The sequence below is a fragment of the Kogia breviceps genome, chromosome 16, assembly GCF_026419965.1.
Source record: "Kogia breviceps isolate mKogBre1 chromosome 16, mKogBre1 haplotype 1, whole genome shotgun sequence".
Lineage (NCBI taxonomy): Eukaryota > Metazoa > Chordata > Mammalia > Artiodactyla > Physeteridae > Kogia > Kogia breviceps.
The window spans coordinates 16,234,592-16,251,492 of NC_081325.1; the positions used below are offsets into that span (position 1 = coordinate 16,234,592).

At 42.2% G+C, this 16,901-nt stretch overlaps 2 protein-coding genes across 5 annotated transcripts in view; one reads left to right on the forward strand and one right to left on the reverse strand.

Moving 5' to 3' along the window:
• SLC25A15 (solute carrier family 25 member 15) overlaps positions 1–6,855 on the forward strand; it is a 37,615-nt gene extending 30,760 nt beyond the window's left edge. For all 4 annotated transcript variants that reach the window (XM_067016258.1, XM_067016259.1, XM_067016257.1 and 1 more), the window contains 2 exons: positions 4,533–4,691; positions 6,388–6,855. In XM_067016258.1, the coding sequence (XP_066872359.1) occupies positions 4,533–4,691; positions 6,388–6,512 (284 nt within the window). In that variant the 3' untranslated portion in view covers positions 6,513–6,855. The remainder of the gene's footprint in view (positions 1–4,532; positions 4,692–6,387) is intronic.
• A 3,793-nt stretch (positions 6,856–10,648) lies between these two features.
• The window catches only part of LOC131743160 (phosphatidylinositol 3,4,5-trisphosphate 3-phosphatase TPTE2-like), a 92,136-nt gene continuing 85,883 nt past the window's right edge, over positions 10,649–16,901 (reverse strand). Inside the window, exons 20-22 of the mRNA XM_067016893.1 lie at positions 16,270–16,365; positions 14,922–14,992; positions 10,649–10,757 (exon numbers count right to left, since the gene is read on the reverse strand). Coding sequence (XP_066872994.1) covers positions 10,649–10,757; positions 14,922–14,992; positions 16,270–16,365 — 276 coding nt within the window. The remainder of the gene's footprint in view (positions 10,758–14,921; positions 14,993–16,269; positions 16,366–16,901) is intronic.

Consider the following 16,901-nt stretch of genomic DNA (forward strand, 5'->3'; position numbering starts at 1 on the left):
TAGAACTGCCTTTGCATCCCATAGGTTTTGTGTCATTGTGTTTTCATTGTCATTTGTTTCTAGGTATTTTTTGATTTCCTCTTTGACTTCTTCAGTGATCTCTTGGTTATTTAGTAGCATATTGTTTATCCTCCATGTGTTTTTATTTTTTACAGTTTTTTTCCTGTAACTGATATCTAGTCTCATAGCATTGTGGTCGGAAAAGATACTTGATGTGATTTCAATTTTCTTAAATTTACCAAGGCTTGATTTGTGACCCAAGATATGATCTATCCTGGAGGATGTTCCATGAGCACTTGAGAAGAAAGTGTATTCTGTTGTTTTTGGAAGGAATGTCTTATAATTAAATCCATCTTATTTAATGTGTCATTTAAAGCTTGTGTTTCCTTATTTTTTTCCTTTTGGATGATCTGTCCATTGGTGAAAGTGGGGTGTTAAAGTCCCCTACTATGATTGTGTTACTGTTGATTTCCCCTTTTATGGCTGTTAGCATTTGCCTTACGTATTGAGGTGCTCCTATGTTGGGTGCATAAATATTTTACAATTGTTATATCTTCTTCTTGGATTGATCCCTTGATCATTATGTAGTGTCCTTCTTTGTCTCTTGTAATAGTCTTTATTTTAAAGTCTGTTTTGTCTGATATGAGAATTGCTACTCCAGCATTCTTTTGATTTCCATTTGCATGGAATATCTTTTTCCATCCCCTCACTTCCAGTCTGTATGTGTCCATAGGTCTGAAGTGGCTCTCTTGTAGACAGCATATATACGGGTCTTGGTTTTGTATCTATTCAGCCGGTCTATGTCTTTTGGTTGGAGCATTTAATGCATTTACATTTAAGTTAATTATTGATATGTATGTTTCTGCTACCATTTTCTTAATTGTTTTGTGTTCGTTTTTGTAGGTTTTTTTCTTCTCTTGTGTTTCCTGCCTAGAGAAATTCCTTTAGCATTTGTTGTACAGCTGGTTTGGTGGTGCTGAATTCTCTTAACTTTTGCTTGTCTGTAAAGGTTTTAATTTCTCCGTCAACTCTGAATGAGATCCTTGCTGGGTAGAGTAATCTTGGTTGTAAGTTTTTTCCTTTCATCACTTTAAATATGTCCTGCCACTCCCTTCTGGCTTACAGAGTTTCTGCTAAAAGATCAGCTGTTAACCTTATGGGGATTCCCTTGTATGTTATTTGTTGCTTATCCCTTGATGCTTTTAATATTTTTTCTTTGTATTTAATTTTTGATAGTTTGATTAGTATGTGTCTAGGAGTGTTTCTCCTTGGATTTATTCTGTATGGGACTCTCTGTGTTTCCTGGTCTTTATTGACTATCTCCTTTCCCATGTTATGGAAGTTTTCAACTATAATCTCTTCAAATATTTTTTCAGATCCTTTCTTTTTCTCTTCTTCTTCTGGGACCCCTATATTCGAATGTTCATGCGTTTAATGTTGTCCCAGAGGTCTCAGAGTCTCCTCAATGCTTTTCATTCTTTTTTCTTTATTCTGCTCTGCAGTAGTTATTTCCACTGTTTTATCTTCCAGGTCACTTATCTGTTGTTCTGCCTCAGTTATTCTGCTATTGATTCCTTCTAGAGAATTTTTCTTTTCATTTATTGTGGTGTTCATCATTGTTTGTTAGCTGTTTAGCTCTTCTAGGTCCTTGTTAAGCGTTTCTTGTATTTTCTCCATTCTGTTTCCAAGATTTTGGATCATCTTTATGTTGAATTCTTTTTCAGATAGATTGCCTATTTCCTCTTCATTTGTTTGGTCTGGTGGTTTTTTACCTTGCTCCTTCATCTGCTGCATATTTCTCTGTCTTCTCATTTCATTTATCTTACTGTGTTTGGTGGGGGGGTCCTTTTTGCAGGCTCTAGGTTCGTAGTTCCCATTGGTTTTGGTGTCTGCTCCCAGTGGGTAAGGTTGGTTCATTGGCTTGTGTAGGCTTCCTGATGGAGGGGATTGGTGCCTGTGTTCTGGTGGGTGGGGCTGGATCTTGTGTTTCTGGTGGGCAGGGCTGTGTCTGATGGTGTGTTTTGTGGTGTCTGTGACCTTATGATTTTAGGCAGCCTCTCTGCTAATGGGTGGGTTTGTGTTTCTGTCTTGCTAGTTGTTTGGCAAAGAGTGTCCAGCACTGTAGCTTGCTGGTCATTGAGTGGAGCTGGGTCTTAGTGTTGAGATGGAGATCTCTAGGAGAGCTCTTGCCGATTGATATTACGTGGACCCGGGAGGTCTCTGGTAGTCCAATGTCCTCTACTCAGCTCTCCCACCTCAGAGGCTCAGGCCTGATACCCGGCCAGAGCACCACAACCTGTAAGTCATACAGCTCAGAAGAAAGGAGAGAAAAGAAAGAAAGAAAAATAATAAATAAAATAAAATAGTTAAAACAAAATTAAAAAGTAATAAAGAGAGAGCAACCAAACCTATAAACACATCTACCAATGATAACAAGCACTAAAAACTACACTAAGATAAAAATCACAAACAAGTCGGTGTCAGACAGCAAACCCCAAGTTCACAGTTGTTCCTGAAGTCCACTGCCTCAATTTTGGGATGATTCGTTGTCTGTTCAGGTATTCCACAGATGCAGGGTACATCAAGTTGACTGTGGAGATTTAATCTGCTGCTCCTGAGGCTGCTGGGAGAGATTTCCCTTTCCCTTCTTTGTTCGCACGGCTCCTGGGGTTCAGCTTTGGACTTGGACCCGCCTCTGCGTGTGGGTCGCCTGAGGGCATCTGTTCCCGCTCTTACAGGACGGGGTTAAAGCAGTGGCTGATTAGGGGGCTCTGGCTCACTCGTGCTGGGGAGAGGGAGGGGTACGGTAGTTATAATTGGAATGTGGGGTGAGCCGTTGGTGGCAGAGGCCAGCGTGACGTTGCAACAGCCTGAGGTGTGCTGTGTGTTCTCCCGGGGAAGTTGTCCCTGGATCACAGGACCCTGGCAGTGGTGGGCTGCACAGGCTCCTGGGGGTGGGTGTGGATAATGACCTGCACTTGCACACATGATTCTTGGTGGCCGCAGCAGCAGTGTTAGTGTTTCATGCTTGTCTCTGGTGTTCGAGCTGATAGCCATGGCTCGTGCCTATCTCTGGAGCTCGTCTAGGCGGTGCTCTGCCTTCTGTGGGCAGACAGGGAAGGGATCCCCTCTCCTCGTGCACCCCAAAACAGTGGTCTCTTGCATTTCTGGCAGGTCCAGCCTTTTCCCTGGACTCTCTCTCGATTAGCTGAGGCCCACTAGCCCCTTTCAGGCTGTGTTCACGCAGCCAACCCCAGTCCTCTCCCTGGGATCCGACCTCCGAAGCCCAAGCCTCAGCTCCCAGCCCCCGCCTGCCCTGGCGAGTGAGCAGACAAGCCTCTCGGGCTGGTGAGTGCTGGTTGGCACCGATCCTCTGTGTGGGAATCTCTCCGCTTTGCCCTCCGCACCCCTTTTGCTGTGCCCTCCTCTGTGGCTCTGAAGCTCCCCCCACCCCAATCCCCGCAGCAAAGGGGCTTCCTAGTGTGTGGAAACCTTTCCTCCTTCACAGCTCCCTCCCAGTGGTGCAGGTTCTGTCCCTATTCTTTTGTCTCTGTTTTTTCTTTTTTCTTTTGCCCTACCCAGGTATGTGGGGAGTTTCTTGCCTTTTGGAAAGTCTGAGGTCATCTGCGAGCATTCAGTAGGTGTTCTGTAGGAGCTGTTCCACATGTAGATGTATTTCTGATGTATTTGTGGGGAGTAAGGTGATCTCCACGTCTTACTCCTCTGCTACCTTGAAGTTTCCCCACCACCAAAACTTCTTTACTGGAATAACATTTGTTCATTTGCTCTGGGTCCATTTTAGGGGAGAATATAGACATTATTTTCCCTGTAGGATATCACCAACAAATGGGGAAATCACCTATAAATCATCTTGCAATAAGCTTAAACTTAGTAATAAATCTTGGTAGTGTTTTGAGAGCAGTGAGAAGTGTACTTTTTTCTAGTTTATCCTAATTAACTGCTTGACACAACTGTATCAATGTTTGGCTTATGTGAGTGATTACTTTTTTCTTAAATATCTCCCTTCAGTGTTTTGGACCTATTCTGGGAATAGTCAAGCTCCCAGGCTTAACTGTTACGTTTAATAACTTTGCTTTTTCATGGCAAAGGAAGAATCAGAGCTGTGGGACATTAATATATTAAAATACTTAAGAGAAAGTTGAAAAAGATGCAGCCTGTGTCTCAGTGGCCTCTGTTCTCACTCCTCATGGTAGGGTGTTGCCATGCTGCTGGGGGCCTGCTGGTTCTTGGGGGGCCAGGCCTCTGGAGGATGGGGCAGGAGGGCCACAGAGACCAGCCTAAATCTGACCCTCACTAGGGCTGCTCCTTGTCCTGGAATCATGAGGGACAGCCCCAGGCTACCACACAGAACCTGTGCTCTTAGACAGTTTGACAGTTGCCCCAGAGAATTGTGTTCCGCAGCTTTAGTGTTTGTATTTGCACCTACCTGCAGCCACTACTGCATTGACCTCTGGAAATACCACATCAGCTGTTCTTAAGACAAAACACTGTTTGCTCATTTTCTTCTCTAGGCCCTGTTCCTTTGATGTTAAGTGGTGGATTTGGTGGAATCTGCCTCTGGCTTGCTGTTTACCCAGTGGATTGTATCAAATCCAGAATTCAAGTTCTCTCCATGTCTGGAAAACAGGCAGGATTTATTGGAACTTTTATAAGCATCGTGAAGAATGAAGGTGAGTCTGCCAATTGCTGAAACAGAGGAGGTACGTATAGAGAGTGGTCATTTGGCTGCTAGTCTTGTCGAGGTTGATCAGATGGGTAATTGCTCTCTTCCACCGCCTCACTTTTCTAACGGTGTATGTAATTCACATTTGTGGATTTGTTTCCAGACCCCTTTCTTTAGCTTACTTCATTATTCTCAAGAATGTTTATTTATTTATTTTTTGCTGTGTTGAGTCTTTGCTGCTGCATGCGGGCTTTCTCTAGTTGCGGCGAGTGGGGGCTACTCTTCATTGCGGTGTGCGGGCTTCTCATTGCAGTGGCTTCTCTTGTGGAGCACGGGCTCTAGGCACATGGGCTTCAGTAGTTGTGGCTCACAGACTCAGTAGTTGTGGCTTGCGGGCTCTAGAGTGCAGGCTCAGTAGTTGTGGCTTGCGGGCTCTAGAGTGCAGGCTCAGTAGTTGTGGTGCATGGGCGTAATTGCTCCGCGGCATGTGGGATCTTCCTGGACCAGGGATCGAACCCAGGTCCCCTGCATTGGCAGGCAGATTCTTAACCACTGTGCCACCAGGGAAGTCCCCTCAAGAATGTTTAAAGCTCTGATTCCTAACCTTTGGGCCAGGATTTTGTTTCTAAATACCCTGGTGGGAATTTTTAAAGTATGTGTTTTGTCTAAGAGAACAAATGTTTCAGAGTTAGCACCACTTTTTCTTTTTTTTGGCTGCACTCTGTGGCATGTGAAACTTCCCCAACCAGGGATCCAACCCATTCCCCCTGCAGTGGAAGCGTGGAGTTTTAGCCACTGGACCACCAGGGAAGTCCTGCACCACTTGTTTTAAACAATACCATCAGGAGATAAGCTCTAACAGTGTATCAGTAAGGCATTTAAAAGAATGTACATCCTTCATGATAAGACTTCTGTAATGAGAAAGGCACTAGCAATTTCTGAGGGTGATTTGCTATCAGTTTTTAGTTATACAGGTGGATAAAGACTTTTAAAGTAGTGTTTGTATAAAGCCAATTTTATGCCACTAGTGAGTAAAGACCTGTCCTTCTAGCATCCACTATATGCCTTAAAGCTTGGATGTGCACTTTTCTGTCTTGATTTTGAGAGAAAGCGAGCACAGTGACAGTATGCAGAAACTGATTTAACCCCAAATAGAGCACAGGCATCTTGTATATTACTAATAGTAGTAACCCCTTTTAAATTTGCATTACACTTTGTAGTTTTACAAAGTACTTACACCTGCCTCCCTTATCTGCCTGGATCTTCAGAACTGCCTTGGGTGGTGCTAATACTAGAAACAGGTCTTGGATGTCAATGTCAGTGTTCTGTCTTCTGGCCCAGTGCCTCATGGTCCTCACTCCGCAGGTGAAGCTGCAGAGTTGCTGCTGTCTTTGGCTCTGTGGTTGCCTTCTGTCTGCCCGTGTGAGGCCTCCTGCTCTGCCTGATCCATTTACCAGCAGTTAACAGGCGCGGGATTGGTGACTGTTCCCTGAGCCTCGCCAGCTTTGCTGGGAGACCTGCCCTTGCCCTTGTTTCTACTAGTCTGTCTAGTTCCAGTAGTCCAGGGAAACCTGTTCCATCACTGCTGGTTTTTAGCGCTATTGTCTGCATTTGTAACTGTAAAAATATCTATGCTGTGTGGGTTCGTGGGCTATTTCCAAGGAGGGGGGAGCTCAGTCTTTGGTCACCCTTTTGTTTTCTAGGAATAACGGCCTTATATTCTGGACTGAAACCTACCATGATTCGTGCGTTCCCTGCCAATGGGGCACTCTTTTTGGCCTATGAGTACAGCAGGAAGTTGATGATGTGCCAGTTCGAAGCATACTGAAGTGTCTGGCAAACGTTGATCCAAGTGAAGGTGTCTGAGGACTGCAGTTCTCAGGGTTTCAAGGAGTACAAGACCAATGCGGGATTTTTTGATTTTGTGGGAATTTTTTTTTTGTCTTCCATTTTTCTACCTTATACCTTAAACTTTGTAGAAGAGCTTCTTTTATATAATTACTGCCCATAATTGTATTGAAATGGAAAAGTTGCTGCTCTTGTCCTTGGTGGGACATACAGGGTGGGCTGCTGGCCCTAGGTACCTAATATGTTTAATCTCAGATCTCACTAGAAAAAACAAGAGGTAATCATGTTTCCTGAGAATGGTTATAAATGCTTAATCCATTCTAGATGTGGGTCTCTTTTTAAATCTGCTTAGCACGTACCCTATAATAAGTGGTTCAAGTTTTAAAAAATTTTCCTGTGGTGCTTGAAAACGAAGGTGTCCCTCTAGATTCTGAAGAGGAGAATATACCTGCGTACCGGTGTGGTGTGGCCTCCGTGTTCTTGATTTAAGTTTCAGAGTAAGCGTCCTGGATCTTCCCAAGATGCTCCTCTGTGGAAACAGTGCCCTCCATCGTCTTCCAGGTGGGATCACATTCCAGGCTTGTGCATATTGTTGGGTGCGGCCTAGAGCCTGGCCCTCGGCTGAGCCAGCCCCTCCTCCTGTCCCAAGGAGCTCCTCTCTGCCGGGCTTGAGCTCAAGGAAGGCTGTGGGGAGGGGCCTGGCGTGCTTTGTGAAGACCGTGCGTGGCCGACTGCTGCTTGAGCTGCTGCCTCTGTGTCCTGGCCTGGGCGGGATTCCAGAGAAGGCTGTCAGGCCACCTAGGGGCTGCTGATCCACTTTGAACCACGCCCTCCTTGCCTCTGCCAATCGGAAGCCCTTCCAGGGAGCAGCGTGCCAAAGCCGAGAGAGGCCCTGGCTCCCCGTCTGGGGACAGAGTGCTGGTGCTTGTGGGCAAAGCGGTCTCCTTTCAGAGGGAACCAGAGTGCGCGCTTGCACTCCCCGTGAGCGGTGTCAGGGCTGACCCAGGCTGAAGCTTGTCCCGGGATCCCGGACTCCTCGCCACGCTGGAGCCTTTAATACGAGGTACTTCCTGGCTGTCGTGCATTTCAGTGATGTGGTCTCTGGGGTGTGACTTAAGAAGTCAATGAAGCAAAGGTAATTTCATTAAACTGTGCCTTACGTGTGCACTAACAACAAACCCCGGTTCATCCGACTCCTCTAGACTCGGGATGGGCAGTTGTTCCCCGGCCGTCTTGGCTTACGGGAGCCCTTGTCGTCACCAGTGAAGGAAGCCTCCTCATTCTGTGCTGCTCCGAGACCCCCCAGGCCTCTAATAAAGAGTCCTTAATCCGCCCCTGCGGCCGATGTGTCGGTAATGATCCACACTGGTGTGTCCGCCCCTGTCGGCAGAAGGGAAGCGTTGTGTGAGACCTCCAGCTTCCACGAGTTTTTGTTCTCCCTGCAGCCTCGCTAGTGACTCCAGCCAGAAGCCCGAGGGTCGGGAAGGCCAGCTGCTGGCAGACGTTTAGTGGAGCGGGGATGCCCGGTGCTGTGCCCGATGGGCTCCAGAGCTATGCCTGGTCTAACGTTTGCCTTTTCTTGAAAAGCAGTTTTTCTACCTTGCTTTTTGTCCGTACTTAAATGGTCGGTAGCTTCTGAGTGGTGCTTCTTCTGAACAGGCCTGGATTGAAGCAAAAGTAGCAAACGGCACCGGCTTCCCCCAGGAAGTGACCTGCTCCAGAGCCCACCGGGCCCCTGTTGTCTGAGTCCTGTTGGCAGTAGGTCTTCTCACATGTCGTCCTGTAAAGATTTAACTGAATATCTTCAACAGGAACTGTCTGAGGCAGGTAAGAGTGAGTGGGAGTAGTGAATGGAAACTTAAGACAGTTGGTTTTTTTACGTTTCATTCTGTTTACTTAATTCATGGTTCAGTATTTGGGTACAATTTGTACCATTTCAAATCTGTACTCCAGACAAAAATAGTAACTTGAAATACTGTGTTTAAAGAAATTCTCGTGTTCTATCATTAAATTATTTGCCTAATAGTTGACTGTATGATTTAAGTACTTTATGTGCTAAGAACCAACTGTCAGGAATGTTTGAGTTATGTATGGTGATGTTTCAAGGTGATGGTTTTATTGCAACGAGCATTGCTATTTTTGTCAGCAAGATTCCTGATGTAAAATAACTACTGATATAAATACATATTCTGTATACACTGCAGTTACAAAACGTGGCCCACTAGAAATTACTCTCCCTCCACCAGGCTGTGTATGTGATGTGACTGACCTGGCAGGATGCCATTCTTTTTTTCTTTTTCCTGCGGTACGCGGGCCTCTCACTGTTGTGGCCTCTCCCGTCGCGGAGTGCAGGCTCAGCGGCCATGGCTCACGGGCCCAGCCGCGCCGCGGCACGTGGGATCCTCCCGGACCGGGGCACGAACCCGCGTCCCCTGCATCGGCAGGCGGACTCTCAACCACTGCGCCACCAGGGAAGCCCCATTCCAGGTCAGTAAATTCTATTCAAGAAAACCAATATCTTTCTGATATATTATGATCTAAGTTTCTCAAGTTGTTTAACAAATTATTTGCACTGGGTTCCAGGAAAGCAGCCCTGCTGGAGGCCCTGAACAAGTTCTCTTCATGAGCAAAAGCATAATAGTGTGACAGCTCATAATTGCCAGAAATTTTAATCCATTTTGGAGGGCTAGGGAAGAGAAACCCCCAACTGTAATTTCCTTTATTTCAAAAAGCAAGATTCTGAAAAACCGGGGTTTCCCAACTTTTGCCAGTGTTAAAGGTAGATCTCACTCCTCACTTTTTTTCCCATTCACCTAGGCCTGCCTGCTGATCTGCCCTCCACGGCTTACAGCTGCAGGAATTTTAAAGGAAATAACGTGGGCTGCCACAATACGTTTCTGTAACCCAAATTACAGGGAATGATGTAGTCTTAACAAGGAAGGAGTTTGAAAGACTGTGTCTCCAAGAGCTCTTCCTCCAAGTGGAGTCAGATTAAGGGGAGAATAACCTTTGCAGCTGGGCTTTTTGGGGGCTATTTTGAGGGAGAGAGAAGCACCTGCATGGCCTTCCACGCCACCACGCTGGCGGCTCGGGGCTCTCCTCCCATCCCTGCTAGGTCGGCACCCACCAACCCTTCTCTATAAACTGTTGCTCTAGTTTCCCTTAAAAAATACTGACTGTGGCAACTGTTTCCAGACCTCCTGGAGCTGCCAACCCAAGTGGCCAGTGGTTAGTGCGTTGTTACAACACTGCTTAGTTGGGATGGTCTGTCCCAACCCCCTAAACCCTATTTTTTTTATCGTGTGCTTTTTGCAAAGTGCAAGGTTTTTCAGGAAAGAGCTGTTAGCAGAGGCGCTGGTTCTTATCCTTTGCTACTTTTCATTTCCTGATCAATTCAACTTGGGCTAGATAGTTGAGAGCCTTGCCAATAAAAGGAAAATCACTCAAATAGTAAAGCCAACATAGAACTGTTTTCAAAGACAATTATGGCCTTAAGATAGTGGCAGTGAAAGTACTTAGAACAAAGTAACACCTGGTACCAAAGAAGAAATGATTCCCTGTGGACACAGGACTAACCAGTGTCTATAATGAAAACTTGACCTTACTTCAGAGTTCCCCAAGCTTAGGTGAAGCTGGTTGTGAGGGGTGATGGGTTTTAAAACGATCTTTGCTGCCCTTCTGATGCTCATTAAGAGTTTGTAAATCAAGTAGAAGGAATTAGAAATTACTTTTCTAACAAATCTGAAGTTACAAATGTAAAACAAAGCAGGAAATGAATACTTGTCCAAAAATACATAAGTAAATAAAATAAACCCACAGTACTGGGGAACAATCACAATTTTTAAATGTTATTTTGATAGGAAAGTTTTATTTGAGTTCTTAAGTGACTAACGTTCCTGTGTACTGTTTCAAATTTATAACTGTGACATATATTCTTTCAAAAAAAACTACTGTCATTGACATTCTCCCTTGTATATATTTAATACCGTTCTCAAGAACATATGTATATATATGTAAATATATCAGCAAGGAAATTGGTTTAAAAGATATAAATAGGAAGCAAGGATTGGGAAGAACATGATTCTAGCCTAGAAGGGGAACTAAATCAGATACCAGCTACAACTTAACATCATCAAAATACACCTCGACTGCAAACTCTGGACGGTAAATTTTCCATGCTTTTGGTTTGTGGGGATTATCCAGTTCACTTCTTGAAAGATAAAGCCTAGAATAGAAAAAAAAAAATTACGTTTTATTGTAGGGTTAACAAAAAAGCCATGCTGTAGGACACCCTTGTTAAAGCTTTAAAAAAAAAAAAAGCAGCCTTGTTGGCCACCATCAGTCTCAGCCCCTCCTCTGCATCTAATTAGCTTTCAGAGACCAGCTCTCCCACTTTATCTCAAGACACAAAAATATCATGACTTTCAGTAACAACGTGTCACTGATCCTTTTAATATTACCTTTTATGGAGTTAACATCTGCATTTAATAAATAAATTTCTGTATGTGATAAATCAGACTAGATGTGTATTAAAACCCAGTAATAACAAGTGTTTTTTAAATGATGAAGTTGGCATTTTGGGTAAATTAAGTCTCAAAATAACAACTTTACCAAGGAGTATGGAAATTCACACGTTAAATCTTCAGAAACTATAAAAGTGAGGAGAAAAGTGATCTAGCTTGTTGCTTCTCTAATATGAACATGGTGTTTTAAAGGAAAAAACTGTGCCCTTTAGCAAGAACCACTTTTGAGAAGTAGTACAAATGAAGATCCACCTAGATGTCTATTTGAGGGACTTTGCTCATGTTTTAAGTCGAAGTTTTCTATCTGTATACATCCAGGGGAATAAATTGGTAAAAATGTTCATCAAATCCAAAGTTCACTCTATCAATATCCACTAAATGTGTGTGCATTGTAGGTGTTTAGGCCAGGTTTTTATTTACTGTCACCTTAGTGGACTTGAGTTGGGATTAGATGCAATCTACATTTGAAGAAAAGGCTAGGATTATATGTCATGGGAACTGTCAATTCATGCCACATACAATCATAGCCACTTCTTCAAAACTCTTCTGTATGATTTTTTGAATATTTCCTTTTGTATTGAATGGTATGGCGATACCAATCTCAAATTTTCAGCACCACAGAATATAAGATGTGGAGAACTTCTAGATTTAGGAATGAGTTTCAGATATGATAGAGGTTCTTTGGAATACTCTTCAAATCAATTACTTCTTAAAAATAGATTATCCGATTTAGTTATAAGAAAATCAGTTTTAAATGGGAGACTATTAATGATTTTTTTAAAGTTGTCTTCACTGATACTTACTGTGTCTTATTACTTCTGCCCTAGATATGTGTGTCAACTAGCTTTTAAACTAGCTGAAGCCTCCCTGGATGACACCTTCCTGTGGCATAGAATTTGGTGTTGGTCAGTCATCAGTAAATCAACACATACTGAGGACCTACCATATTCAAGGTACTGAACAAACTCATTAAACTTTCATTGGAGGGATCTGTTGCCATACTCAAGATCTGCTTATAGTATGTTTTATAACACATTACTATGGCATGAACCTTGAGGATAATGCAACAGTGGATCTCAAGAATAGCCATATTTTTACAATCAGAGAAGAAAAAGAATCCAAATTGGAAAAGAAGTAAAACTCACTATTTGCAGATGACATGATACCATACATTGAGAATCTTAAAGATGCTACCAGAAAACTACTAGAGCTAATCAATGAATTTGGTAAAGTAGCAGGATACAAAATAAATGCACAGCAATGTCTTGATTCCTATACACTAATGATGAAAAATCTGAAAGAGATTAAGTAAACACTCCCATTCACCACTGCAACAAAAAGAATAAAATACCTAGGAATAAACCTACCTAAGGAGACAAAAGACCTGTATGCAGAAAAATATGACACTGATGAAAGAAATTAAATAAAGAGGATACAAGATGGAGAGATATACCATGTTCTTGGGTTGGAAGGATCAATATTGTGAAAATGACTATACTACCCAAAGCAATCTACAGATTCAATGCAATCCTTATCAAACTTCACAAAACTAGAACAAAAAATTTCATAAAGGATAGAAAGCCCAGAGATAAACCCATGCACATATGGTCACCTTATCTTTGATAAAGGAGGCAAGAATATACATTGGAGGAAAGACAGTCTCTTCAATAAGTGGTGCTGGGATTAAAGACCTAAATGTAAGGCCAGACACTATCAAACTCTTAGAGGAAAACATGCAGAATGCTATGACATAAATCACAGTAAATCCTTTTTGACCCACCTCTTAGAGTAAGGGAAATAAAAACAAAAATAAACAAATGGAACCTAATGAAACTTAAAAGCTTTTGCACAGCAAAGGAAACCATAAACAAGATGAAAAGACAACCCTCAGAATGGGAGAAAATATTTGCAAACAAAGCAACTGGCAAAGGATTAATCTCCAAAATATACAAACTCAATATGAAAAGTGAAGCTCAATATCAAAAAAACCCTATCCAAAAATGGGCAGAAGACCTAAATAGACATTTCTCCAAAGAAGATATACAGGTTGCTAACAAACACATGAAAGAATGCTCAGCATCACTAATCATTAGAGAAATGCAAATCAAAACTACAATGAGGTATCACCTCAGGAACCAGTCATAATGGCCATCATCAAAATATCTACAAACAGGGCTTCCCTGGTGGCACAGTGGTTGAGAATCCGCCTGCCGATGCAGGAGACACGGGTTCGTGCCCTGGTCCAGGAAGATCCCACATGCCGCGGATGCGGCTGGGCCCGTGAGCCATGGCCACTAGGCCTGTGCATCCGGAGCCTGTGCTCCGCAACCGGAGGGGCCACAACAGTGAGAGGCCCGCGTACCAAAAAAAAAAAAAAAAAATCTACAAACAATAAATGCTGGAGAGGGGGTGGAGAAAAGGGAAACCTCTTGCACTGTTGGTGGGAATGTAAACTGAGATAGCCACTATGGAGAACAGTATGCAGGTTCCTTAAAAAACTAAATTGAACTACCATACGACCTAGCAATCCCACTACTGGGCATATACCCAGAGAAAACCATAATTCAAAAGGAGTCATGTACCAGAATGTTCATTGCAGCTCTATTTACAATAGCCAGGACATGGAAGCAACCTTAGTGTCCATCGACAGATGAATGGATAAGGAAGATGTGGCACATATATACAATGGAATATTACTCAGCCATAAAATGAAATTGAGTTATTTGTAGTGAGGTGGATGGACCTAGAGTCTGTCATACAGAGTGATGTAAGTCAGAAAGAGAAAAACAAATACTGTATGCTAATGCATATATATGGAATCTAAAAAGAAAAAACGGTACTGATGAACCTAGTAGCAGGGCATGAATAAAGACACACATGTAGAGAACGGGCTTGAGGACATGCAGTGGGGGGACGGGGGGAAGCTGGAAAGAAGTGAGAGTAGCATTGACATATACACTACCAAATGTAAAATAGATAGCTAGTGGGAAGGAGCTGCATAGCACAGGGAGATCAGCTCTGTGCTTTGTGACCACCTAGAGGGGTGGGATAGGGAGGGTGGGAGGGAGGCTCAAGAGGGAGGGAATATGGGGACATATGTATGCATGTGGCTGATTCACTTTGTTGTACAACAGGAACTAACAGCATTGTGAAGCAATTATACTCCAATAGAGATGTATTAAAACGATGTGGCACATATATACAATGGAATATTACTCAGCCATAAAAAGAAATGAAACTGAGTTATTTGTAGTTAGGTGGATGGACCTGGAGTCTGCCATACTGAGTGAAGTAAGTCAGAAAAACAAATACTGTATGCTAACACATATATATGGAATCTAAAAAAAAAGTTCTGATGAACCGAGGGACAGGGCAGGAATAAAGACAGAGAACGGACTTGAGGACATGGAGAGGGGGAAGGGTAAGCTGGGAAGAAGTGAGAGAGTGGCATGGACTTGTATATACTACTAGATGTAAAATAGCTAGCTAGTGGGAAGCAGCCACATAGCACAGGGAGATCAGCTCGGTGCTTTGTGTCCACATAGAGGGCTGGGATAGGGAGGGTGGGAGGGAGACGCAGGAGGGAGGGGATGGGGGATATACGTATACATATAGCTGATTCACTTTGTTATACAGCACAAACTAACACCATTGTAAAACAATTCTACTCCAATAAAGATGTTAAAAAAATAGCCATATTTTTAAAATAACCAGATCACAATAAGGAAAGCAATGAAGAACGGTGACTCAAGGATTTTTTGGTTTCTATAAATTGGGCTTATGGCAATTAGCAAAAGACTTGTCATTACCTCTTACGCAGACATTCGAGACTAAGCTGTTTCTACTGGATTATACCATAGCCATACCTGTTATTTTGTATAAAGGATGTATGGAACCAAAAGAAAAATGGACAGTCGTCATAGTATTTAGGAAGATCCTAAAAAGACATGGTTAAAAAAAAATTAGTTCTTAGTATCCATTTTACTGTGAAAAATAATCTTTCCAAAGGGATTAAAAGTTCTTCCTTTACTCATCTGTACGTTCATCAAATAACTAGCTATTGAATATGCAGCACTTACTATCAACATCATACTTGACACCAAGACAGAGACTTTGAGAGATTGGTGTTCCTTTCTCTCACCATTTCTAGCAAAATTTTCAAGGAATGTATTTTTCTCTGATAGATATTTATAAATTTAGACACTGGTCTTTTAATCTGGGTTAGATAGTGCTAAACAGAATCTACCAAGGACCTATGTCTATTTCTGCCCCAATATGTCATCCGTTCCTACAAGGAGCAGCTACATTGGATAATTAACCATGACTGATGATAATAGAAATACCTATGATTTCTGAAAGTGCTTTAATCTCATGACCCTTGACAAACACAAAGGCCAGATGTCACCAACATCCCCTTGGCTAGTGCCCCTACACCAGTGCTTCTGCTTAGAGACCACTGATTAAGATAATTCAGACTGGCTCCGTTATACAAGGGGAGCTATCCCGGCCACTTGCTTCAACACATGTACCGTTTCAAACTTAGCAAATTCTCCGCCAACAGGGAGCAAGCAGGGGATGCAGGTGGGCACAGGAAATAAGCTTTAAATTGAGCAAACACAGTTACATGTTGGCAGTTCTGGTTGATGATTTAACAGGAAAATGAATTGAAACTATTGGGGCTTAGAAATTTGCTATATACAGAATAATCCGACATACATTGGATAACTGGTCAGCATAAATTATACTGTAATGACAATGGCAGGTATTTTTCATAAATATTGGATTAAATATGCTATTTTAAATGAATTCTACATCGAGAGGAAAGCAAAATCTCCCTCACTTTAACGTATTTTATAAGTTATGGGGAGCAATGTGTTTTAAAGATACAAACCAAAAATATCACTGCTATGTAGTTTATACCTTGGTTTGTTTTTTTTTTTAACATCCGGGTTTTTATATTTTTTTCTTATTTGAAAATTAATACATGCAAATTGTATACAACTTAGAAAACAAATGAGCAAAAATATATTACATATTTTCTTTTTAAAAAAAAATTCGATACAGAAATCTGACTTGTTTTGTCTCCCCATCCCTGACTAGGGGTTGACATCTCCTATCATCTCCCTTGTTGGGAATTGTAGCAAAGGAAATCCCAAACCAGAATCATTTAGAAGACTAGACAAGATTAGCATAGACTGTTTCTTGATTACTCACCGAAGAAGAGAGAAATTTCACTTTCACCTCATCATACAGAGGTGGACAGTTGGATGGATTGATTATTACTCTGTCTGTTTCAGCATCATGAACTATCTGTGGATGAACACATGGAATTCAGAACTATAAACCTAACTGATAATGAGACAACAGTGAAGTTCATGTTCACTTATTGAGGCTTCTTATATTTAATCAAGTACTCTTGGTCTCATAGCCCAATGACTACATGTATAAATGTTAATATTTCTATAAAGTTGCAATACTGTTGTTAACATTTTTAACAGGCCATCGTGGTTGAGGGTTATGGTGGAACACTTGAAAAGCAAAGTATTCAATTTTCTATTAGACTTTAACCAGGTAAACATTATTGTTGAATGTGTGTCACCTAATTTTCATATGTTGGGAATACATAAGCAGCTCAATTTTAAAGCTAGTATGCATATTTAAAAAGCAATGCCTAGTTGCTCACATTTTATCAAAAATATGTTTGCTGATGGGATCATAGGCCTTGTCTGTAGCAGACTGCTGGATGGAGTGACCAAAGGTAGGCCAAGTTTCTGGAATCAACAACTTTGAAGCTATACTGATTGTTACAGATACACCCTTGTATAATGACAGCCACAGTGAGAAAG